Raw genomic sequence first — 27,135 nt, forward strand, 5'->3', positions numbered from 1 at the left:
TATAGATCATTAATTATATTCCCTATTCCCATGACTGCTATGTAACTGTCAGTTTGTACTTGTTAATCCCTTCATCTATTTCACTCAGTTGCCCAATTCCCCTCCCCTTAGGCAACCATCAGTTTTTTTCTATCTGTGGGGTTGTCTATTTTGTTTGTTTACTTTGTTTTTTAGATTCCACATATAAATGAAATCATACGGCATTTATCTTTCTCTATCTGACTTATTTCACTTCGCATAATACACTCTAGGCCCATCCATGTTGTCATGAATGGCAAGATTTCATTCATTTTTTTGGCTAATATTCCATTTTATATATGTACAACTTCTTCATCCAGTTGTCTATCAATTGCAAATAATGCTGCAATGAACATAAGGATGCATATATCTTTTCAAACTGGTGCTTTCATTTTTTTTTTTTTTTTCCTGAAAAATACCCAGAGCAAAATTGCTGAGTCCTATGATAGTTTTATTTTTAAAATGTTTTAGGGACCTCCATACTGTCTTCCATAGTGGCTGCACCAATTTGCAATCCCACCAACAGTACATAAAGGTTCCCTTTCTCCACATCCTTGTCAACACTTGTTTGTTGATTTATCGATGATAGCCAATCTCACAGGTATGTGATTTTAATTTACATTTCCCTGATAATTAAGAATATTGAGCATCTTTTCATATGTCTATTGGCCATGTGTATAGCCTCTTTGGAGAAGTATTAATCCAGGTCCTCTACCCATTTTTTAAGTTGGATTGTTTGTGTATGTGTGTGTTAAGTTGTATGAATTCCTTATATATTTTGGCTATCAATCCTTTATCAGATGCATAATTGGTGAATATATTCTTTCATTTAGTAGGTTGTCTTTTCAGTTTGTTGACGGTTTTCATTTAGGTAACTTCATTAGGGTAGCCCAGTGATTTTCATTCAAATGTTCAGGGTAAATAGATGTTTCAGGAATAAATGCTAGGCTTACCTTCCTATATTTCTTTAAAAAACACAAAAAAAAACTGAAAATTCCATGGGGTCAGGGATGGCAGGGCTGGGAGAGGAAGGAATATGCACATGTTGCAGGCACTGCACAAGGCTCTTTCTCCCATGTGTCTTCTTCTCTTTTTAAAGTTTATTTAGACGTTTCTCATATTTGCAGAAGAGGAGTATAACCAGAACCATGTGTGCCGTCTTGTATAAAAGATTGGGCTTGCTATAAATAGGCACCTAGTTCCCACAGCCAGCAATCTATATATACCCCAGTACATGAAGCAACAAATGGAATTTACCACTGACCTTCAGCTCCTTTTGACCTGTCTTGGGTTGTAAATAGGAGTTAAAATTAGATGAATCCTAAGCAAACATGATTTTTATTTGGTTGCTTTTACATAAAATTGGACAAAATGTTTTACAACTTGCAACTGACTTCTTTTTTTTATTTTTTTATTGATTTTTTACAGAGAGGAAGGGAGAGAGAGAGATAGAGAGCTAGAAACATCGATGAGAGAGAAACATCGACCAGCTGCCTCTTGCACACCCCCTACTGGGGATGTGCCCGCAACCAATGTACATGCCCTTGACCGGAATCGAACCTGGGACCTTTCAGTCCGCAGACCGACGCTCTACCACTGAGCCAAACTGGCTTCGGCTGAAACTAACTTCTTGATTTATATTCATCTGAGTATAGCCTGGTGCCTTGTTTTGAAGATGAAGATGGTGCTGTGTTCAGGGCAAGATGAAAATTTGTATAGTGGACTCACGAAGGCCCTTTATCCAGACAACAGACAAAGCAGCACCGGGCATGCTGTGCTCTATAGATGCCAACAGAAAAGGACCCGGTCTTGAAATCCCTTCCTGTGTAGTAAAGTGAGAAGGCAAATCAATACTGTAAATACTGTTATTTGAAACAGTTACATCAAATTTAGGAAATGCCTCTTGAAATATAAATACCTACTTCAAACTGTGAAAAAAAAATCTGAACAGGTAGATCACAGAAAACTTACCACATGGTGTTCATGTGCTGCAAATAACAGAATCCCTCGAGTTTCTATCATCGAAGGAAACAGTTTTTGAATCAATGAACCCATCAAAGTGGTAAACGTGTTCATAAGCACTGCCCAAACTCAAATACGTTAAGGAAACCCAACCCGTATATGTCATTGGTAAAGGCCACTTGTGAAAGATTATTTGCAATCTATATTTAATATAGATTAGTCAACTAGTCAATAGCTATGTTATAGTTCAAAGGTAGCACAGAAGTATTTATTTATACAAAAAGATGCTTTGTGAAATATTGTTTTTGTAATGATTGTTACTCGTAGGAATAAGATTTTGTAGTGTTTGGCCTTTCTTTAATTTTCAGTTTTGTCCTTTGTACTTTAATGCATTATTTGATTCCATTGTAATTTCAGTGTTCAGTTTTTCAAAGATTATAGAATAATATTTTTAAGAGGAAAGATATAAAGATTCACAAGGTAACTGTGCTAAGATGCTTAACACCAGCTAATTTGGGGGAGTTGGGGAATAAACACTTGTTTCCTCTCTGACCTTTTGTACTTTTAAAATCTCCAAAGCTTAAAAATAACATTGCTTTATTTGGTGAAAAATAAAACGTCTCCTTACTGTGGCACAGTGCAGGGTGTTTTAGAAACTAAAAAGCATTATCCTTATGAAGGGATGTTCAATAAGATATTCTGCAAAGAACAGGTGTTCTCAATCCTGGGTACACATTACCATTGTGTAGGGCATTTTAAATATATATATAATTTTTATTGATTTCAGAGAGGAAGGGTGAGGGAAAGAGAGACAGAAACATCCGTGGTGAGAGAGAATCATTGATTGGCTGCCTCCTGCACACTCCCCCAGGGGGGTCGAGCCCACAACCTGGGCATTTGCCCTGACTGGGAATTGAACCTGGTCCAATAGGTTGACACTTACCCAGTAAGCCACACGGGCTGGGCTGTGTAGGGCATTTTTAAAAATACCAGTGCTTGGGCCTCACCACTAACCATTAATTCAGAAATTTAGGCAGATGAGGCAGTCATTGGTACTGTATTTTAAAGTTCCATAGATGATTCTGCAGTGTAGCCAGAGTGGGGAACACTAATGTAGATAACTGGGTGAGTTAAAGATAAAAACTGAAGAATGGAATTATCTTACTGGCCCTTATTCACTTCCTAACATTTGCATCCTAAAAAAAAATAAAATTAAAAAAAATTTTAAAAAATCAGTTAAGGATTTTCTGGGAGGAAAAGAACTTGCAAAACTTAGTGACTTGAAGAAAGCTTTTCCCGATTCTGTGAGTTCTTTGGCCAGGGCCAGCTTCACTCGGGCTGGCTAGGCTGGCTGGCCTCAGTTGCCAGACCCAGGCCTCTCCTCAGATGCCCCCTGGTTTCCTAGTGGGCTCACCAGGGCTGCTGCACTTGGCAGCCTCAGGGGAGGGCAAATCATAATCAGTGAGGATCAAAACTTCTCACTGAGCTGAGACAAGATCTTCCAGTTTACCACCAGTTACATAAAGCTTCCAGGTAGTACTGCAACACCTACTCTGCTCCTGAGGGTTGACCCAGTGGCAGCAAAATTCGACTGTCAGGCCAGAGGGTCCCGTTTTCCCACTGTATTCAAGTAGCGTCCGCCATCGTGCCCTCTGACTGCATACATGAGACCTCCAATATTGCCAGCATTGTTCTGGGGCTGTAGCATTCTGCAATATCCCAAGTCTCCATGCTCCTCCTCCTCCCACCACACACAGTTAGTCTGTCATCTAACACTGCACACTGAGCTATAGCCTCCGCCCACTCATATTCGCCACGAGGTCATACTTTCAATGCTTGTCGCTTCTTTTGTGAAATCCATTCCTCCAATGAAAAGTAATGTACCAACAGTTGACTTCCTAGGTTTTATCTGAGGACTTTGTAACATGTTAACTTTGTAACATAAATGATAATAAATGATACTCCATTGCTTCCATATGAGTTCCGGACATTCTATATTGATACAGGGTTTTTGGACTGGAACACGCGGTGTCCCCTGGGCAGGATGGTTCCCAGGTTCTTTGTCCGTTGGAGTAAAAAAAAAAAAAAAATGAATCCAGGGACAGAAGATGGTACAACAAAGGTGGAAATTTATTGAAAAACAAGTACAGACTCCCATGTGGGGATGGGGAAAGAGTCCCACTGAGTTCCTTTTTCCCTGGTTTATAAAGGCTGCAGTTTTTGTGATTTGGTCACTATAGCAACTTCTGAGCTCAAAGGTCAAAACCTCACAAGGGACTTGTGGGGCCTTCCTCCTTCTTAGTTCTCCTATTCCCTCTGGGCTTTCTTCCTCCTTCTTTATTTTGTAAATATAGACTTTTTGCTACTCCCAGTTTCCTTATCTTACTGAAATGTAACTTCTCCCAGGCTGTAGCCCTGTGTTTTTTCCATGGACCTCTTTGATTTTTAAAAATCTCCTAAACCTGACTATATTCCCCTAAAATTCCTATTTCAATATCATCCCCCAAAAGTTCATTCTTTCCCATGTCTGCCAGGAACTGTGGCCCAAAAAGAGGTAGCCTAATGTAAGCCAAAAGTTTATGTGATCTGACTGTTGCAAAATCATGATGGCTGCAAGTTGGAAGTGCATCTAATATTGTCTCCTTATCATCACTGGCCAAGAGCTTTGCAATCTCACTTGCTGGTAATAACACAAATTCCTGGTTTCGAGTTACTCCATGAAATAGTATAATTGTGAGCCACTTTAAGCAAAGCTGTACATCCTCGGGAATCAGCAAAAGAACGGATTCCAAGATAGTTGGATGGGTGACGCAGCTTCATTAAAACTACGGCCTGGTCCGCTGCTGCGGCTCCGTGGTTGAACGCGAACCCAGGAGGTCACCGAGCCGTTCTGGTTGGAGCACATGCCAGGGTGGCCAGCTCAGTCTCCTCCTCCTGCACACCAACTGATGATTGTCCCTCATCACTGATGTTTCAATTTCTCTATCCCTCTCCCTTCCTCTCCGAAATCAATAAAAACATTTAAAAAGGAAACTTACAGCATGCTCCCACAATCTGTGAAACAGAGAGCAAAATATAAATAGCAGGTACTAAATATTACCCTTTTGTAATTCAAGGCGGCCTGCATATGCATACTGAATCAGGGACCATGGTGACTTCTGTTCTACACCTTTCATTTTTATTTCTTCTGGTCTTGCTTCCCTGACATCATTAGTAAACATGGCAGCAGCACAATATGAGCAGAGGAGAACACCTGTCTATGAGCTGGAATTCTGCTGTCACCAGCAACTAGAATTACATCACATAACTGTGTCTCAAATAGATTTCCATCTTTCTAATTGTTTGCTCAGCATGATGAAGGGCTTGGGAAACTTCATCTGATGAACATGGCTGCACAGTTAATGGCTGATTGCTATTGGAAGTCCACGTTGGGCTCCTGAGGCTGCGTGTGTGGGGAAGGGGGGGGGGGGGCGGGAGGTGAAAGGGGGGGGAATCACGGGGTGGGGCAGGGCTCCGGGGAGAAGGAGAAGGGCTGTGGGGTCCAGCGGGCGGAGGAGAGGGATGCTCCGCTCCTCAGGCGCCCCCAACCCCTTCCATGCAGCATCACCCCTCGCCCCGCGGGCCTGAGAGGGCTACGGTCCCTCCCTCACAGCTTCTGGCCGTGGGGGAGGTGGGAGGACTCTTCCCGCAGCTCCAGGAGGCTGGGCGTGGGGCATTCGCTTGAGCTGCAGCCCGCCCCGCCCCTCACGCCAGACCCCGCCTTCCCTCCCGACAGGCCCCGCCCCTCCCGCCTTCCTTCCCGCCAGGCCCCGCCCCTCCCGCCTTCCCTCCCGACAGGCCCCGCCCCTCCCGTCTTCCCTCCCGACAGACCCCGCCCCCTCCTCTCAGGGCCGGTTGCCCTGGGAGATGGCCACTCTCCCCGCCGTAGGTCGGCAGTCCCCCGCTGGCCAGGTGTTGGGGAAGTGAAGAAAAAGAGCAGGACGGGTGGGGCGTTGGCTGAGGTCTATTTTATTTTTCTTAATTGAGTTGTAATTGACATATTATATTAGTTTCATGTAGGCAACATAATGACTGGATATTGCATATATCGCAAAGTGATCACTACAGTAAGTCTCGTTAACATCCGTCATCACATATGGCTACAAACTTCTTTTTCTTGTGATGAGAAATTTTAAGATTTACTCTTGGCAACGTTCAAACATACAATACAGTATCAACTATGGTCACCATGCTGTAAACTTTGCATCCCCAGGATTTATTTTGAGCTTGTTTTCTTATATTAGACGTTTGCATAAGCCAAAGTATGGGGAACCAGGTGAAAATGAAAGAACTATTAAGTAATTCCCAAAAGGGTGACAGACTTTGGTGTGTGTGGATAGTGATGAAATATGAGGCCTGAAAATGTTGCAAACTACAGGAAACAGGGCCAGTAGGAGTGAGTGAAGCATGATGGGAACCCCAGTGCAGGAGCGCCCCTGTCTGCCTATAGTCCCAGTGAGTTGTTGTCTAGGGACCCGGCGATCCAGACTTTGATGAGAAATCTGTTTTCTTCAGTGTTCCACTCCCCTGCCGATGGTGGTCAAGCCAGACACACCCATCAGATGCGATTTATGGGCTGTCTGCAGTCTGGAACAAGATTGCAAAATATCCTCATGTGCATGGTCACAATTTGGGGATCTTCCAGGTCGGAATGTGGTCCATAGCAGCAAACTGAGGGGCCCAACCAAGGTTATGGTTGTGAGGAGGTGGCTGGGGCTTGGTTAGTGACCATCTAAAACAGTGTTTCCCAAACTTCTCTCATGATGAGAATCACCTGGTGGAGTTGTTAAAATACAGATTCTTGAATCCCAACTAAGAAATGCTAAACTAGAATTATGTTCTAATTCCAATACTAACTAGTTAAGTATACAATTTTACCTATATGTTCCCAAAAATTCTAGTTTAGCACTTCTTAGTTGGGATTCAGGAATCTGTATTTTAACAACTCTACCAGGTGATTCTCATCATGAGAGAAGTTTGGGAAACACTGATCTAAAACAAAAGAAAAAATGCCACTTTAGCTTTTTAAAAAATAATTTTATTGATTTCAGAGAATGAGAGGGAAAGAGGTAGAAAATCAATGATGAGAGTCATTGATCTGTTGCCTTCTGCACACCCCCTACTGAGCATTGAGCCTGCATGCCGATGTGTGCCCTGACTGTGGGGGGAGGGGGGGATCGAACCGTGACTTCCTGGTTCATAGGTCCACATGCAACTACTGAGCCATGTCAGCCAGGCTAGCTTTTATTTTTTATTTTTTGGAAGGAGATAAAAGTTTAACTGTGTCCTAAAATGAAAATGGGGGCGAGGAGTCAAATTCTAGTAAGAGGTGGAATGGACATGAGCAGGAAAGGTCTAGGATGACACAAGTCTGGATTTGCTTTCACATGTCATAGGTGAGTGGTTACTTCAAATGGCTTGAAGAAGTAGACACACGGTGGATGATTCAAAGCAATCCCATATCCCCACATAGAAGAGCAACAGGGTTAACAATGACTATAGGAAGAGCCACCTGGTGTGTTGCCAATGAAATGGGCAGTCTGGATTCGGAGCCTGCTTGGTAGGCAGTGAGAGTCGGTGAGAGATGCAGAGCACCTGGGCGAGGGCAGTGCCCGCAGAGGGGAGCAGCGCTGCCAGAGCCAGGGAAGGCTTGAGCTGAGCTGCCAGTCAACTGGAAATCAGTTGAAGCTCAACAGGAAATTGGTTGGATGTTAACTGGACCTACTGTGGTGATCATTTCACTATATATACAAATACCAAGTTATGTTCTTCATCTCAAACTAATGTTAAATGGCAATTATACCTCAATTAAAAAAAAAAAAAAGCAAAAGGAACTCTGGGTCTAGGACCCAGTAGTATTTATTTTAACAAGCCCTCCAGGAAGTTTTGATAAATTCTGAAGTTTGAAAACATTACTTGGCAGTCTTTCCCTCCCTCCCTCTCTTCCTTTCTTCCTTCTTTCCTTCCTTCTCTTCATTCCTTTCTCCTGTTCAATAGTTTACAGAGTGCTTGCTAGTTATTTGGCCACTTGTCTGAGGATGGCGCTTTCTGTATCTCAAAGGCAGTGTTCTGGCATTTGCTTAGACACTATGGCACTCCTGGCACTGATGAAAGAATGTTGGGAGAGGACTTGCCCCCTGTTCGTGCCAGAAGTCAGTCTTGCCTGACGGTCTCCACTCTCAGTGAATGAATGCTTTGCTGACCAAACAGTGGGCAGCCACTATATGTGAGATTTTTCTCCCAGGTGCTCTCTTCGAGTGAAAGGAGCACTTTTTTTGGTTGAAAGGCTACTCGAACTCACTTTCATAAAACATGATCATAATGAATTTTTTTAATTGTTTCATACTTTACTCACAAAACTTCACACTCACAGAAAAACGAGGTAACCTAAGGAAAGTTCCAGAGAAACTAATGGACATTTTTGGCTGCTTGGGATGTGTGATGCCTAAGAGAGGGCCCCTCCCTGGAACAGAACTAGTGAGAGGGAGTGTGAAAATAACAACACTGACTAGTGCCTGTAAATATAACCCAAATGCTCTTCATTTTATTATTTATTTATTTATTTATTAAATATATTTTATTGATTTTTGTACAGAGAGGAAGGGAGAGAGATAGAGAGAAACATCAGTGAGAGAGAGTCATCTATCAGCTGCCTCTTGCACACCCCCTACTGGGGATATGCCCACAACCAAGGTACAAGCCTTGACTGGAATCGAACCCGGGCCCTTCAGTACCCAAGCCGATGCTCTATCCATTGAGCCAAACCGGTCCCGGCCAAATGCTCTTCATTTTAATATTTCTTTTCCACATTGAATTAGCATGATTTCGCACTGAAGACAAGCAAACCAGTTTAAAGGAAACTTATTTCACTTGGACATTTTAAAAACAAATGTACAACATGTACTCACACAGGTGAAACTTCTAAGGAACGTGGAGGGGAAAATGCTGAAAGACAAATTATTTATCCAAGGTCATTCTCAGGGAGCTGGAGCTCAGGAATTTGCATTTTGCCATTAGAAACACTTTTTGGAAGGGAAATAGTTCTTAAAGGTGACTACTTTTATTCTTTTCATTCCTTGTTAACATAATTTTGATGCAGCCCACTGGATGGGGCGGGTCAGGTTTGGGGTTCCTCTCTCACACACTAGAACCATTTCCGCCTCCACACCGTCCCTGAGAGTGTTGCTTCTGGGCAATGCTGTCAGCTAATCACATGCTACCCCTCATTCAAGACTCACCTCACATTCACCCGTCTACCTTTGGAGGAGAGGTTTCTAAAGCCTTGTTAAAATAAAGGTCCTCTGCACAGTTTCTGATTCAGCCTGGAATGGGGCTCAAGAAATGGATTTCTATGTTTCACCAGTTTTGGACTGAAGTTTTAAAAAGTTATTTTATAAAGCTATATGATTTTTGTTTTTGTTTTTTGTTTTTAAAGCCAGGGAAGCCAATGGACACAAAACTCTGGGGGTGAGGGCATGTATGGAAGTGGGGTGGGGTGGGGGGGGCAATGGTAAGATATGTACACATATAATACCTAAATAAATAAATAAATGGGGCACTAGTCATTGGATTTAGGACCCACCTTAATCCAGTAAAAAAAAAAAAAAAAAAAAAAAAAAAAAAAAGCCAGGGAAGGCTTGAAGAACTGCCATGAGGTTGGAAATCAGCTGGGGGTTCCTGTAGGCACAGAACTAAGCAGTCAGATCTGGAAGGATTACCTAGATTTGGATCCATTGTGAACGGGAAGGATTATGAAGAACGTCATGGCTTGGTGGAGGAAGGAAGGGAAAGTTGTCAGGCTACAAGTCTGGAAACTGAAGAGCTCCACTGCCTCGGGAAAATGTGCCCTAATGTAAGGGGCGGTTGAGAGTTAAAGACGATAAACAGCCAAAAGAGAAACGTAGGCAGAGGGCCAGTGGACAAGGTCAGGATTGTAATGAAACCTGAACTGCTCTGGAACAAGAACAGCCCGCTTTCAAATGCCCCACTAACCTTTCCTGTTCACACCAGCACCGTCCAGGCAAGACTCCTTTTAAAACATTATCTTCATTGTTGAAAGTATTACAGGTATCCCCTTCGCAGGAAAGACCCTTGAACAGAGGTGCCTGGGCTGCTAGTGAAGATATCGGTACATATGAACCCCTTGGATACACTAAGCTAAAAGCTCTGAGAACATCTCATTCAGGGCTTCCCCCCAGCGTCTACTCTAGAACATGGGAGGCATGTAAGAAGCCACTGAGGGAGGTGGGGGAGGTAGAAAAGGGAAAAGGGAGGATAAATGGTGATGGAAGGAGACTTGACTTGGGATGCTGAGCACATAATACAATATAAAGGTGATGCTTTATAGAATTGTACACCTGAAACATAATTTTATTAACCAATGTCACCCCACTAAATTCAATAAAAATAAAATATGTAGGGCAAAAAAAACCCACATAGAATAAGTGAGCAAATTATCTTGAAACAAAACTAACAAGTTATTTAGCAGGTCCACACTCCTGAGCAATTCATTTATATTTCCTAAGCTCTAGTTCACACAGCTTAGCATTAAGGAGAAAAGATTAAAATATTAAAACATATTAAAATTTCTAAAATCCCTTTGAGTTGAAAACTCTGGATTTTTCTTCCTTCTCCCATTCCATCTTTTCCTTTTACAACCATTTGTGGGCAATTATCAAGGTGAATGAAGGGTTGTCATTTTAAGGATGCTATGCCATTTATTATCTCAGAGACTGCAGAACTCTAGAAAATACCCACATTAAATAAAAACACCATCTCTTGCTTCATGTGTTAATGCCCATGTTATTCATGAACCATTGGTAGGTGAAAACAATACTGTATCTTTTTATTTTTTAAATTCACTTTTTTTTTTTAAGTTGATTTTAGACAGAGAAAGGGAGAGAGAGAAAAATGTCATTGTGAGAGAGAAACATCTGTCAGCTGCATCCTGTATGTGCCCAGCCTAGGATCAAACCCCAAACCCGGGTATGTGCCTTGACCAGAAATAGAACCTGCAACCCTTTGGCACATGGGACAGCACTCCAACCAACTGAGCCACACCAGCCAGGGCTCTTGTGGTTAAAAATTATCCCAGTTAACCATGAGAAAAAGAGGCTGTTATTTAACACTGCCCTTCTATTATTAGCTAATTTTCCATTTTTTATTATTGTGAAAGCCAATTAACAATGAACATTGTGTTGTATTATTCTTAGAATATTTACAAGCAGTTACTAAATAGTGAAGCAATTAACACTCAGATGTATATAAAAAACTTTTAAAAATAAAAAACAATACAATAACATTAAAGAAACTTTTATCAATTTAAAGCATTTTTCATTTCACATGCAAATGTTTATACATGGTCTTATTAATAATGTAAGATTTCATGTTGTCAACCAGGGCTGATTTTGCCCCCACCCCCAGGCACATTTGGCAACATCTGGAAACATTTTTGGTGGTCACAACTGGGGATGAGATGGGGGATGGAAGGGACTGATACTGGCATCTAATGGGCATCTAACAGGATGCTGCCACTAAACATCCTACAATACACAGGGCAACCCCACAGCAAAGAAATTGTCTGCAAAAAATTATCCAGCCTAAATGTCAGTGATGTCGAGGTTGAGAAACCTGCTTTAGATTATACAATAGTAAAAAAGCTGTCTTCTATAGCAACTTGTCCACATGATTTTAATAGAGGAATTATGTTTTCAACCATGTATTGAGTAGTATGTATGCCAGGTTCTATGCTAAGCACAGCACATACATTATCTTATTTAACACTAACCAAATCCTGTGAGGTATTGAAGGTTAGTAGATGATGTTTCCAAGAAATTACATGACTGTTCAGGGTCACACAGCCAGTAAGAGCCGATGGGGATTTAAAATGCCTACTGTCTGACTTCAAAGCCTGTGCTCTTAGTGAGTATGTGTTAATGTCATAATGAACATGGTCATATGCAGATTTTCACACTTTAAGAATTATTTCCTGCCGAAGCCGGTTTGGCTCAGTGGTAGAGCGTCGGTCTGTGGATTGAAGGGTCCCGGGTTCGATTCCGGTCAAGGGCATGTACCTTGGTTGCGGGCACATCCCTGGTGGGGGGTGTGCAAGAGGCAGCTGGTCGATGTTTCTCTCTCATCGACGTTTCTAGCTCTCTATCTCTCTCCCTCTCTGTAAAAAATCAATAAAATATATATTTTATATATAAAAAAAAGAATTATTTCCTAGCTTATTTTGAAACTATTGTTTTAAAGGGCCAAAGGAAATTGGCAATTATGCTGGTCTTTCCTACATTGTTTTCAAATTGATTTTCCAGAATTGTACCAATTTACAGTACCACCATTAAATGTGAGAAAATCCTTTCAGTAAACTGACATCAGAATTGACATTTGACAATTAAAAACAAAATTCTTTATTTAATAAGTTAGAAAGTATATATCTGACCTTGAATAATAAGCAATTGCTGGAATTTATCTTCCCAAATGAGGGCCACACTGTGTGAGAACAATAAGAAGAAAGTCAAGCCAATGTAAATAAAGATTGTATTTCAAAGAATCATCTTCGTTTATTCAACAAGTGCAATTATTTGACTAATAAAGGCTTAGTCCCAAGAAAAACATTGCTGATTACTCTGTAAACTTTATTTCACATCTTTTGTTTAAATAAGCCTATGAAGAGCAAATGAGAGAATTGAATTTAATAGTTTGAAATGTTTTCTCTGATAATATTGGTGTCTTCTTTTTGCCTGACCCCAGAAAGAATGAAAAATAGATTTTTCTTGTGAATTGAGGGTAAACATATGCCCCATAACTATCCTCCTAGAAGCCTGATAGTCAATAATAATAAAAGCAACAACAAAAATACAATCATCTAGTCCAGTATTTTTAAAATAGTAGTTGTATCTCAATAGTGGATCTAGCAATCATGTTAGTAAGTTTTGACTAGAATTTTTAACATGAGAATAGACCAGAAAATAATGTAAAATTAGCAACTGCATTGCTTGTAATAAGCCTAAGAGTTATTTTGTGAAACTTAGGTTTGCAGTGTGTGTGTGTGTGTGTGTGTGTGTGTGTGTGTGTGTGTGTGAGAGAGAGAGAGAGAGAGAGAGAGAGAGAGAGAGAGAGAGAGAGAGAGAGAGATGGAGTAAAATTCTCATGGTTTTCAGTCTGAAAGGTTGAAAAACCCTGATCTAATCTATCTACTTTATTTGAAAGGGGAGTCTGAGTGACATTAAATGATGCACAAGGATACAGAGCAGGTTAAAGACAAAGCAGTAGGAAGAAAGATCGCTTACCACATGTGTCAAACACAAGGCCCGCGGGCCAAATCCAGCCCGCCAGGCCTTGCAACGTGGCCCGCACCGCGCTGTCATCACTGCACTCCGCTGTCAGTTTATGACATTGTCAGTTTATGACTGTTCAGTAAACCATTCGGCCCGCGATTTAGGCTGGATTTTAGATTTTGGCCCCTTCTCTGATTGAGTTCGACACCCCTAGCTTAAACAGTGGTTCTCAACCTTTTTAATGCCGTGGCCCTTTAATACAGTTTCTCATGTTGTGGTGAACCCCAACCATAAAATTCTTTTCATTGCTACTTCATAACTGTGATTTTGCTACTTTTAATGAATTGTAATGTAAATATCTGTGTTTTCCAATGGTCTTAGGCTCTACAGCAGTGGTTCTCAACCTGTGGGTTGTGATTTGAATACAGATAACATTTGCTTAGTGCCATTACGTCAAAATGGTGTTCAGGTTGAACTTCTCACTGGTGAAAATTGCTGCAGCTCTTCTGAAGTGAAATATCCCTCTGCTAGTTGCATTCACATTGATTCCCATATATTCCTTTTCCATTAATGGAAATCTTGGGGTATAACTATTCTGTGTGATTAAATGGACCTCTTCTCTGGGACCTCTCCAAAATTTATTGAGTTGAAGAGGGTTATTTGAGTAGCTTAGCACAGCTGTTTCTCAAACAGGCAATCTTGCTCCCCCGATATTCGGCAATATCTGAAGACATTCTTCATTATCACAGGAGTGCTGCTGAACATCGTACACTGCACAGGACAGGATTGATAGCCAAGAATTATCCAGCCCAAAGTGTCAATTAATGATGCCAAGTTAGAGAAACCTTGGCTTAGCCAGATGACAACCTAAAATTTTCCTCCCCTGTTAAGGCATTTTCTTTACATTTCAAAGGTGCATTAGATAATGTCTAATTAGTAAATAGGTCAGCAACAGCATTTGGTCAAAGAACAACTGAAAGAGAGATGAGAGGATCAGTATATACCAACCTTCTAGGAAAAACAAAACCCAAAACCTACTACTAGGATAGACAATTCATTACCCTCATTGGGTGATCAGGAATCACGTCTGATTTCTCTGTCCCCATTTCCCAGCACAGCCCTCATTAATATCAAATGCTCAAGAAGTATTTTAACAAATATAAAGCATAATGTGTTAAAAGATTTATGAGTTAAACATGTGAACAAGCTGTCTTTCTCTGTATGCCTAAAACTGCAATGTCATATAAGAGAGACTCTGGAACTGCTCTTATTTAATTAGCACTGAGAACCTAGAACAGCCTGTTTCCAGAGCTTGCACTTCTTAGAAGCCATCTGGAAAATCTTTAAAGAAAAATTAACATTAGGATTGAAAATACATTTAATTCAGTGTTTCCCAAACTTCTCTCATGATGAGAATCACCTGGTGGAGTTGTTAAAATACAGATTCCTGAATCCCAACTAAGGAGTGCTAAACTAGAATTTTGGGGAACAGATACTTTTAAGTATACAATTTTACCTATACGTTCCCCAAAATTCTAGTTTAGCACTCCTTAGTTGGGATTCAGGAATCTGTATTTTAACAACTCCACCAGGTGATTCTCATCATGAGAGAAGTTTGGGAAACACTGATTTAATTAAAGGCCATTAAGAGACCAAAAATCCCCATCCTTCTCTTGTGGTTTTACACTACAGTATTTCTTAAACTCTACGGGTGTGACCAAACTTTTCAGGCTTGGTCACACACACTATGAAAAAAATCAATAGATTCTTTTTACTGGTGGCAAAGCCAGGCCCATAACCACCAACTATTCACACCGTATGATGAAAAATCTGATGTGAAAGGTAAAAGAAATTGACACCCTTTTCTCTGGGCTCTCATTTATGCTTTTCTTCTTTGTCAACATTGCAGGTGTCCCTGGCTCCATGCCAAATGCATCATGGACCGGTAACCTCAGAGCCGTGAAGTGGAATGACATGGAAGACATACACGGAGGCTGCCATGGTGAGGCATGCATTTCACACTTTAAAGCCATACTGCTTGTTGGTGTTGGCATGAAGGTAGTTGTAGAATATACGGTTTTCATAGAGAGAACTGCTGGTATATTTAAACCAATCTGCGAGTGATTAAATGATTAGCTAGAGGCTTTTAGACACAGTTCTTGAAAAATACATTTAAACATTTTCCAGGTAGGTTCAAATTATAGTGGCACTTCTTCTTGGTAGTTTCTGCTTTATTATTGCTATTCCTCTTTCTGTACCTTTGGAAAGTGCAGTGGTTAGGGAAGAGGTAAGGGTGAGTAGTGATGTCACCCAAGAGCAGGCTGGACCCCATCCCTCTCATCAGCCTCTCCCCTCTCCACAGCCAGGCTTCTGGGAGGGAGGTGTTGACTGAAGCTCCTGCCTGGTGGCAAGTGGCATTAATGAGAGGTTTCTCTTCCAATGGACAAGAACTTGAAATCCCAAGTAGTCTTGTTTCTATAGAATCTTATGAAGAAGGGTTATGAGTTCTATTTACATTTCATTCAAACTATTGCCTTCTATATAGTGGGCATGTCTGTTTGTTTGCTAGGGCTAACAGAAGCAAAGTCATTTTACACATAACCACAGACTGGGTGGCTTACACAAAGGAAATTTATTTCCTCACTGTCCCGGAAGCTGGAAGTCCAAGATCAAGGTGTCATTGGATTTGGTTTCTTCAGAGGGCAGCTCCTTGGCTGATAAAAGGCTGTCTTCTCCGTGTCCTCACATGGTCTTCCCTCTGTGTGTATATGTGTCCTAATCTCTTCTTATCAGACATCCTCATTTTAACTTAATCATCTCTTTAAATACAGTCACAATCTCAGGTTCTGGAGGTTATGACTTCAATATGTGAATTTTAGGGGTACACAACTCCAGCCGTAATAGCACACAATTAATACTTATTCAGTGGCTGATTAAGTGAACGTATGAATGACTATGGACGTTTGACATTTTTCCCCCTGCAATAATAAGGCTTTGCTTCTCCACTCTTCTATTCAATCCACAGCCTTACTTATCAATCCATTTTCTCTACACCTAATTATAGATTGATGCTTTCCACACCTCTCCATCACACTCAGCCTCCTTTAATATATATATATATATATATATATATATATATATATATATATATATATATATATATATATATATATATATATATATATAAAAGCCTAGCAACCATTACAACCAAATGGATGACCGAACAGGCTGCATGGGGTAACCAGGCCTGCAGGGGGGTCAGTGAGGGGTGACCAAACGACCAAGCAGCAGGCTGCATGGGGCAACCAAGCTGGCAGGGGGGTTAGTGAGGGATGGCTAAATGACTGAACAACAGGCTGTGTGCGGCAACCATGGGGTGAGGGGAGGGAAGGGAGGTAAGGGGGGTGATTAGGCAGTTGGGGGCAACCAGGCCGGCCGGGGATGGGGGGGGCAGTGAGGGGCAACCAGGTCATCATAGGGGGGCAGTTGGGGGTGACCAGGTCAGCTAAGGGGGGCAGTAAGGGGCAACCAGGCCAGTGGGAGGGGGGTGGGTCAGTTGGGACAACTAGTCTAGCAGAGGGGGCAGTTAGGGGCTATCAGGCAGGCAGGTAAGTATTTAGGAGCCAGTGGTCCCAGATTGTGAGAGGAATATCCCAGATTGGAGTGGGTGCAGGCTGAGCTGAGGGGATACCCATTCCTCCCACACATGAATTTTGTGCACCAGGCCTCTAGTATATATATATATATAATTCTATTGTTGAAAATATTACATATGTCCCCTTTTTTCCTCATTGACCCCCCTCCAGGCCGCCCTCCCTTCACCCCCTAGCCCAGCGTTTTTCAACCGCTATTCCGCGGCACACTAGTGTGCCGCGAGATGTTGCCTGGTGTGCCGTAGGTGCAGACAAGACAAGAATTTTATAATTTTTCACTATTTTGTTTACTTAATATTTCATAATAAAGTAATTATAAAATACTTTCTTTGTGTTTATTTGATTCCTATTCAAGAGAATTACTTTATATATAGTCAATATAGGCACAGAGTTAAATTTTTTAACATTTTCTAATGGTGGTGTGCCTCGTGATTTTTTTCATGAAACAAGTGTGCCTTTGCCCAAAAAAGGTTGAAAAACACTGCCCTAGCCTACCCCTCCCCAGCCTCAGGCCTTCAGCTCCCTATTGTCTGTGCCCATGGGTTATGCATATAAGCATATAAGGTCTTTATTTGATTACCTCCACTCATCCATGCTCCCCTGCCTTCCCTCTGAGATTCCACACTCTGTTCCATGCTTCCATGTCTGGTGTCTTTTTCCTGAGAGTCCCACCCCACTATGGATGGCAACATCCCCACATCACTGTACAGAAACTTCAGGCTATTCTTCAGCACATTTATATCCTTATCTTAATCAGCCCACATTTTCTCAGAAGACAGCTCATGCCACCTGCCTGCAGTCTCACCACAGCCTGCCCTTCTACTGGAAGGAGGAGAATGGGAGGAGGTGGCTTTGCTCTTAGAGCTCCTAGGCCTTCTTTAGAAATCAGACCATCACCATCACTCATGGTCCCAATATTTGGGCTATGGTGTCTTCCCCACACCCTTCTATAACCCCCATCCTCCTCCTTCTAGGACCACTGCAGTCATCCCCTGATCTGCTTCTCCACCTCCTCTCCAGCTGAGGACTTGAGGACTTGAACATCCCCAATCGAGACCCACATGACACCATTCCTTTGTAGTGCTAGCCCTCCACAACCACAGAAACTCCCATTCCACTGTACAGCAGCCACTGCTCCCCCCTCCCCTTGCCCACCAAGTGAAGCCTTACCTCAGTCTCCTTGTCATCACCTCTATCCAGACTCTGTCCCAGTAGAGAAGGTGTAGGCTAGTCAGGTTTGCATTTTTTTAGGAACCTTTACTGATCACATGACAGGAGGGTGCCAGGAGAGAAGCCCCTAGCCAGGGAACCTACACTGGGTACAAAGCTTAGATAGCCCAAGCCCCTCTCAGACAAATGTCTCACTTTTCTTCTCTTGGTCCCTGTTGTGCCAATGAACATCTGAAAGCCTTATCAAGTTCAGAGCATAAAAATGACTGTTCCCCCAGCCCTGGCCAGTGTGATTCAGTTGGCTGGGCATCATCCTTTACACCAGAAGGTGGCGGGTTTGATTCCCACTCAGGGCACATACCCAGGTTGTGGGTTCAATCCCCAGTCAGGGTACATGTGGGAGGCAACCAATCAATGTTTCTCCCTAACATCAATATCTCTCTCTAAATCAATTAAAAATAAAAATAAATATATTTCCCCAAACAACTATAGAGGAAAAAGGAACAGACATAAGTAGAAGTAGAACACTGCATATCAAATCAGCAAGCCAGTAATACAATCTGGACTTTTTCCCTTTGGCTGTGAGTAATAGGGTTCATTCCAAACTCCAGTGTGTACCTGCTTTACAAGCCCTCTTAGCAGTTGGACTCACAGAGCACCATTCTAGCTTTATGGTCTTGGACTCAGAGGTCACATCTCTGATTACCACCTCTTTGTCACACTACTAATTTCCTTCACCAATTTATGTGTTATATATACTTACTTTCAACCTGGAACAGAATAGAAGCTCTAAGAGGCCTAGGATTTTTAACCAAATTGTTCATTGTTATATCCCCACACCTAAAATATGTCATTGCTGTTGTCATCATTATTATTTTTAAATGTGTTTGCTTTTTTTAAATTGGGATTTCCAGAGGTTCAACTTTTCCAGTCTTTTCCTTGTACTGGATTCCTTCCAAGGACTCCTTGTCCAGCCGCTGTACTGTATCAGCCATCCATGCTGTCTTCACTAGCATTTGAGGTTCCCTCGCCATTTGACCCTGCAAGGCTGATTCCTACACTTGATCTTTACTGACATCTGCTTTTTGCCGCTTGTGTTTCCCTAAACAGAACATTGCTAGCAAAAGGGTAAGGGACCTGCCATCTAACTTCAGCTAGATGCTCCAAAGTACCTACTTGTTCTTTTATCTACCTCATTATTTTCCTGGTGCCCTGCCCAGCATTTACCATTTTAGCTTTCCTGATTACCTCTAAGCTCTTAATCCTATGCTAAAACATCCTTTCAAACAATGAATTTTTCAATTCTAGGAAGAACTTTCAAGACATTTAATCAAAATCCCCTTACCAATTCCTTTTCTGTATCACCCTTTTTCTCCATCTTAGAGTATTTTTGACACATTCTCTGATTTTCCTTCCTATTTCAAGAGGAAAAGTTACGCATCCTCACCACCAAGTTTACCATCTGTGGTCTCAGTTATGTGTGGGTCCCCTAGATGATCCCCTTGCTCTCTTGCTTTCTCAGGATCTTTCTCTCTGATGATTCTTTTTCTTTTCTCTGCAAGTATGTAGTTACTGCTTCTGTCCTCAAGATCAAGTTATTCATGCACCCTCTGCTTGATACAAACTGAAGTACTCTCTCCTGTTCACTTCCATTTTTTTAAGCATGTGTATGCTGCCTATGTGTTCAGTTCTCCTCTGAAGAGTTGTTCTTAAGCTTCTCACCCAATTAATATTTAACTTCCCACAACTCTGGCTTCTTTCCCCAATGATTTCCTCTCAATTGTACTTCCTCCCTGCCACATTGAATTAATCATCAAGACCTGTCAGTCTTTCTGAATTCTATCTCTAATATCCTTTCTTTCCCACTCATGGAAATTATTAACTTTGAATGAGCTTTCTGGTTTACATTAAGTTATTACTGTAGTCTCTTGATTGATTTCAAATGTACCCTGCCAAGTTCTGCAAAATTAATACGTATTGCAAAAATGAATTTCACTATTTGATTCATCTATTCAAAAATCTTCAAAAACTCCATAATTATGGGATAAAAAAGGCACAAGTCTTTTTAATTTAAGTCAATCATCCATAATAGTTCTATTCTGTGCCTCACAACCTCTGAAAAAGAGTTCCAACTTCCTACCATTCTATTTCTAGGCCATCCTCCAATAAAACTACTATTCTTGCAGAAAATTCCCATCTCTACAGTTTCTTAGAGGTATTTTCCCCAATTGAAACTCTCACCCATCCCTCTGATACTTGCTAATTCTACCCATCCACCAACTCTCCACTCCTCCTTCTCCATCCTTTTATTCAAAAAGTATTAATTTAATAACCTAATATTTACCAGGAACTGTTCCAGATGCAGGGGACACACAAGTGAACAATCTGGTCTCAAATGCCAACTCTTCTGGAGCTTATATTCCAAACTAGGGAGAAAGACGATAAACAAAATAATGTTTTCCTTCATGGCACTGATATATACATCAGTTAGTAATAAGTGCGGGAAGAAAAAATGAATCAGAGAAAGAGGGAGAGGAGGACAAAGAAGGCCACTGAGAAGATGGTCTTGAAGCAAAGACCTGGGGCGGTGCGAGAGGATAGTCCTGAGATGTCTGGTGAACGGGGGCAGTCCAGGGGAGGAAGAGCAAACAGGGATTCTCAAGTAGAACATGCCTGGTGTGCTTGGGACCAGCACAAAGGCCAGTGTGTCCGAAATGAATGAGCAAGGGTTACTAAGGGTTATAAATGATTGAATAAGTGGTGGAAGGTAAATCCAAGGGCTAGACTCTGAGAAGTCTTTTCTTTTCTTTTTTTCTTTTCTTTTCTTTTCTTTTCTTTTCTTTTTTTCTTTTCTTTTCTTTTCTTTTCTTTTCTTTTCTTTTCTTTTCTTTTCTTTTCTTTTCTTTTCTTTTCTTTTCTTTTCTTTTCTTTTCTTTTCTTTTCTTTTCTTTTCTTTCTTTCTTTCTTTCTTTCTTTCTTTCTTTCTTTCTTTCTTATTGATTTCATAGAGGAAGGAAGAGGGAGAGAGATAGAAACATCAATGATGAGAGAGAATCATTGATCAGCTGCCTCCAGCATGTTCCACACCAGGGATCAAGCCCACAACCCAGGCACGTGCCCCCACCGGGAATCAAACTGTGACCCCCTGGCTCATAGGTCAACACTCAACCACTGAGCTATACTGACTCTAAGAAGTCTTAAAATGCCATTGCTAGGATTTTGGCTTTTGTTCCACATGAGATGAGAAGCCATGTAAGCAGAGGAGGCTTACATGGTCTGCTTCCATTTAAAACTCATTGTGGCTATCATGCTGCGAATATTACTGATAGGCAGAGGTGGAGTCAGCAAAACCAGTTATTATTACAACAGCTCAAGACACAGGAAGATGGAGGTGACTTGGACCAGGATGGTAATAGTGAAGGTGGTGAAAAGTATGACTATTTTATTTATTTTGAAGATTGAGCTGACAGAATTGCTGAGAAGTTGGATGTGGAGTGAGAAAGAGAAGGGAGAAGTGCTGAAATCACCAGAGAATAGAATTGCTGCGGATTTCAATGGGGAAGACTTGGAGAGGGTTAAGGAGTTCAGACCTGACGTGTTATCTTGGTTAAGTTTATTACTTATAATGGTTAGGTTTATTACTTATAATGGTTAGGTTTATTACTTTATACTTAAGTGAAGGTATAAAGTAGGAACTTAGAGAGATCAGGCTGGAGCTCTGGGAAGAGGCCTGACCAGTGAGACCCATTAAGTCATCTGCATACTTCTAGAACCTCCCATCCCTAACTTTTAATCAGATAATATGGGAATTGCCCCATGATGCCTAGTGTTATTGCTTTGTGTTATTTAACTCTCCTTTTCTTCAAAGACATATTTATAACCTTTGTCTTTCTATATACAGTTGAACTTTTTGTAGGCTGGTCCTATACAATCATGTTTCATTAGAATCTCGTAGCACTTGGCTCAGTGTTGGCTACACAATGGTCACACAGTAACTGGATCACTGAAAGTTCACGGCCCCTGACTCTTGAAAGCCAGCATGTCTGATGTTTTTTGTTTGTTTGTTTTCTCCTTTGCAGGCCACTACGTGCGTGGCATTTGCATCTATGGAAATGGAGACTTAAAGTGGTTGATTAATTCGCCGAGCCTTTTTGCTAACAAGTTTGAACTTACTACATACCCCCTTACTGTGGAATGCCTAGAACTGAGACTTCGAGAAAGAACCTTAAATCAGAGTGAAACTGCAATACAACCCAGTTGGTATTTTTGATCGCCTGCAACTTGTGATTGAAGGGAAGTCGCTGTTGGGAAGAAGAGCTTTTGAGAGAAGACTACACCTTGGCCAACAGTTTCAGGACTGAGGTCATGACCTCAGGATCTGGCTCCACTACTATATGTTGAAATATCCACTGGACAATAACAGGAAGCTGTGCAGAGGGGCCCTGGCCCTTTGTCTACTCTGGCTGTTTCCTGATGCTCACCTCTGTGCCAGATTGTTGTTCTGATCAATGATCATTTTCACTGTTGTCACATCTTTGCACTAAATACTCATCATATATAAATGTCCTAACCAAAAGGAGAAGTGTAGGTAATATGATTTAGGAAAGAAGACCTGGGTTTCTTTGAGGAGGGCATCTTTTATAACAGATCTATAGCCACATATTAATGAACACCATTCTACTTTGCTCAACTGTACATGGATGTACAAGCAGTTTTCTGGGTAACTCACCAATCTCCTTTAGAAGTTGAGCTACTAGAACTGAAGAACTAAATCCTGCTCCTGAGTTTTAGCACTAGCCTTTCCAGTTTTCTTGCTGAAGTTCTGTATAGACTTCAAAGTCACTAACAGGAGGCAGAATGTGCTTTAAGCGGTCACTGCCTGCTGCTTCAGTAAGAGGACCCCGGGAGTGGGGGGGGGGGGGGCAGAACATTTCTCGATTATATCAGAATGTGCTCTGATCCCCCTTTCATCATTGAGAATGCTGAAAAGTTCTCACAGAATGAAGAAACCCCTGGAAGAGAGGTGGTATTGCATAGATCTAGTCTCAAGTCTCTTATACCTCTTCTGCCACCCTCCTCCACCCCCACCAAAGTTATCTTAACTGCAAAATGGAGACCAAATTCTATCCTTGAGGCTTTAACAATGCCATAGTGTTCTCTGAGTGGCTTAACGATGTCTGGTGCTGATAAGAATGCCTAGATTTTTAAGAGCTTTCAATTGTGGGTGAGCATCCCTGCATTTGTCCCTTGTCCATTCCCTCATCCAATTCATTCAGCATGCAGTCAGTACATATTTATTGGGTCTAACTGTACACCAGACACATGCTGAGACAAAGAGGGAAACCTAAGACACAAGCTTTTTCACTCTAAAAATCTCGGCAATGTGAAGGTTGTAAAGACTGCTCTAGAGAACCTTGATGGTTGTATTTTAATACATTCACATGTAGACTGTAGATTGTGATATCGGACCAAGGATCTCAGTAATTACAAATTGAGGTTTAAGTCAGAGATCACTCAAAAGAGAGAAGGGAAGGAAGCTAAAAACAGGCTCTGTGTTCAAGACATTCAACTAGCTCACTGCATTTAAACCTCACAGCCCTCCTGGGAGGTCCTCATTACCCTGTTTTGCAGATGACGTGAGTGAGGCTTAGAGAGGTTGTTACTAAGCACTAGGAAACAAGCTCTCTGTCTGACAATTGGGATTCTCCTACCGGTCTTAGTTCATTTCCTGGGGTGGACTATTAAAGAAGGTGAAATATAGCCATATTTAGAATACCAGATAAGGTAGGTTTTAAGAATGATCTCAGTGTTAATATTGAGAAAATGTCCTATCACCTCAGAAAAGTGTGAAGTCTACTTTTATATTCCTCTAACCCAGGGGTCCTCAAACTTTTTAAAGTGGGGGCCAGATCACGGTCCCTCAGAGAGCTGGAGGGCCGGACTATATGAACTACTAATTCCTACTGTAACACCTCGGCTGCGCTCACTGCCCAAAAAACCTGGCGGGCCGGATCAGACTCCTCTGCAGGCTGAGGAGTATTGAGTTCCTTAATATTTATTTATCTTCATGAAAAACAGTGACTACAACTAATGATGCATTTAACACAATTTTTCTTTTTTTCCTGTAATTGTGCTTGTTAAATGTTAATCATATTTAAAGAGAATGGCTGAAATAAAACGTTCTTTGTTCCTGCTGCTTTAAAAAGATGGAAGTGCATTGGGTGGTAAAGGGCTGAGAGTTAGGGAACACACTGAGAGCTAATGGCAAAGTCATTTTTCAACTTACTAAATGACACCACCTAGAAGAAGAAATGTTTTACACTGGATATTCTCATATAGAATGAGAAATCTTTTGGAATAGATGTTTACATGTCCATTGCTAGTCACCTCTCCTGTGTCTTTAATACTTCAATCTTGGAAGAGTGTAGTGTTGGACTAGTGGCTTTTTTCTTTCCATGGAGATGACCTTAAACTACTGAATATGACTTTGTTTGTGATGCTGTTATATGTTGTTTTCTTGGAAATAAATTAATATATTGTTTTCCACCTCTGGGACTGCTATGCATTTTTTTTTTAATTTTTAAAATATATTTTTATTGATTACAGAGAGGGAGAAGGAGAGGGAGATAGAAATATCAATGACAAGCCCTAGTCAGTTTGGCTCTATGACAGCCTGTGGACTGAAGGGTCCCAGGTTTGATTCCGGTCAAGGGCATGTGCCATGGTTGTGAGCTTGATCCCCAGTAAGGTGTGTGCAGGAGGCAGCAGATCGATGTTTCTCTCTCATTGATGTTTCTAACTATCCTCCCTTCCTCTCTGTAAAAAAATCAATAAAATATTTAAAAAAAAAAAAAAAGAAAAAAAAGAAAAGAAAAAGAAACATCAATGATGAGTATCACTGATTGGCTGCCTCCTACACGCCCCCCACTGGGGATCGAGCCCACAACCCAAGCATGTGCCCTTGACCAGAATTGAATAAGAGACCTTTCAGTTCACTGGCCAATGCTCTATCCACCTGAGCCAAACCAGCTAGGGCTGTTATGCATTTCTATTTGATAGTTGGTTAATAGTCACTATTCCTAGAGCTCTGTGATGGGGGAAGTCTCCTCATAGGAACAAGGACCCTGCGAGCACCCCTGGCCAGAAGGAAGCTGTCCCTACATTCTTGCTCCAATGCTAGACAATGCAGTTCCTTCCCATATTTCCCTGGATCCCCACAGCAATTGCCCCAGCTCTGGAGCTCAGAGGGAGTGAGTCCAAGTAAGTTTCTCTGCCAGCCCTTTAAGAGGAACTGTCTGGGTCTCCACCAGCCTCTGCATCACTCAGCCACAATCCTTGCTGGTTTTTACAGCCTTAAGTTCTCTTCCAAGCTCTGGAACCCTGGGATGGGGGTGTGGTATGGGGCTGGGACCACTTGTTCCTCAGAGGAAACCTCCACAGCCAAGATATCCCTCCTGATTTAAAACACACACACACACACACACACACCACCACCACCACCACCACCACCACCACCACATGTGGGTGTCAAACCAGCCCATTCCTCACTTCTGCCTCTCCTACAGGACTCAATGTGCTTTCTTCTTTATTTCTCTAGTTCAAAGACTTCCATTCAGCCAGCTTTCAGGCAGTTCTGGATGATGGTTATTCTGTATTTTAGTTATAATTTTGATGTGGTTGTGGGAGGTGGTGAGTACCAGCATTTACCTACGCCACCATCTTGGTTTACCTCTGCAATACTATTTTAAATATTAGCAGTATAGCAGCGATCCTTGAATTGTTCCCAACATTAAAGGGCATGTTTAACACTTGTGCATGTTGTTAGAAGTTTCATGTAGGTTTCTGGTAGATACATTTTTACTGAGTTAAGAATAAGAATACCAGAATATAAATACAAATATATTATGTTTTTTCTTTTTCATTCCCAGTCACTATTTCTTTTGTTGCTTCATTGAGTTATAGGTGATTTGGGTATTTTAATGTTTAATTTGCACATGTTACTTCAGAGGTGAGAAGTCACTACTTATTTTTTAAACTGTAAGAATGTAGTATAGCAGTCTATGTCAGGGGAAACTGGAGCAGGGATCTATTTAAACAGACTAGGTAAACAGTTGGGAGTTTGGAAGATGAATGCCTGAACTGGAAGGTTCCTAATCCCTTTTCTTTTTAAATAGTTTTTTACTGTGTTGTGTTTTCGTTTTGTTTTGTTTTGTTTTGTTTTGTTTTGTTTCAGAGAGAGGAAGGAAGAAGAGAGAAACATCAATATGAGAGCACAACATCAATCGGCTGCCTCCTGCATGGCCCCCACCAGGAATTGAGCCCGAAACCCAGGTGTGCCCCAAATGGGAACTGAACCAGCAACCTCTCATTGTACTAGACAACACCCCACCACCTGAGCCACATGGGCCAGGGCACAACTCCCTCTTATGGTCAGGATGATTTAGAGATTAAGTGGTCACGCTAACGGGAAAGATACTAGACGTAAACCTTCTTCCAGGGCCAAATTCTGACCTTGGAAAGAAGACTAACAGTGATGTCTCTGAGAGGAAGAGAGTAAAAGGTGAAGCTGACCATGCTCACTTTTCTGTGAGGAACACCTGCAAGCTTTGAAAGTGGTGGGCATGCATAGTGGCTCTCTGAAAGATTACCTTTGACTAGTCCTGTTGCGAGCACAGGAAGCCTGACATACATCTCGGGAAGGATACTGGGCCTATATTAGATGGGTGAGCTGAATAATCTAAAACTAAAGGGTTCTTAAGAAAAGCAGACAAAGTCAGAAGCTGATGGCCAGCATCAAGTGTCAAACTACAGAAATGAATTTCAGGCATTATGTGATCAGGGGTTGAGGATGTTAGGAGAAATAGTTGAAAAAAGTTAGTGCAAGATTAAAGTGAACTATTTATGAGCTTCAGGCCATTTATTTCAGTTAAAGTGAATTATTAGTGAAATTCAGACTATCAGCTGTACACAAGGCAAACATAGAGGGTTTTAGAGAGCTTTATAAAAGTTTT

At 41.5% G+C, this 27,135-nt stretch overlaps 1 protein-coding gene across 2 annotated transcripts in view; it reads left to right on the forward strand.

Moving 5' to 3' along the window:
* LOC311616629 (N-acetyllactosaminide beta-1,6-N-acetylglucosaminyl-transferase) overlaps positions 1-24,672 on the forward strand; it is an 81,728-nt gene extending 57,056 nt beyond the window's left edge. For both annotated transcript variants that reach the window (XM_084872244.1, XM_084872243.1), the window contains exons 2-3: positions 15,211-15,303; positions 22,204-24,672. In XM_084872244.1, coding sequence (XP_084728370.1) covers positions 15,211-15,303; positions 22,204-22,394 — 284 coding nt within the window. In that variant the 3' untranslated portion in view covers positions 22,395-24,672. The remainder of the gene's footprint in view (positions 1-15,210; positions 15,304-22,203) is intronic.
* Positions 24,673-27,135: the final 2,463 nt, after the last annotated feature.

This window comes from Pipistrellus hanaki (genome assembly GCF_964339955.1).
Source record: "Pipistrellus hanaki genome assembly, chromosome: 2".
Taxonomy (NCBI): domain Eukaryota; kingdom Metazoa; phylum Chordata; class Mammalia; order Chiroptera; family Vespertilionidae; genus Pipistrellus; species Pipistrellus hanaki.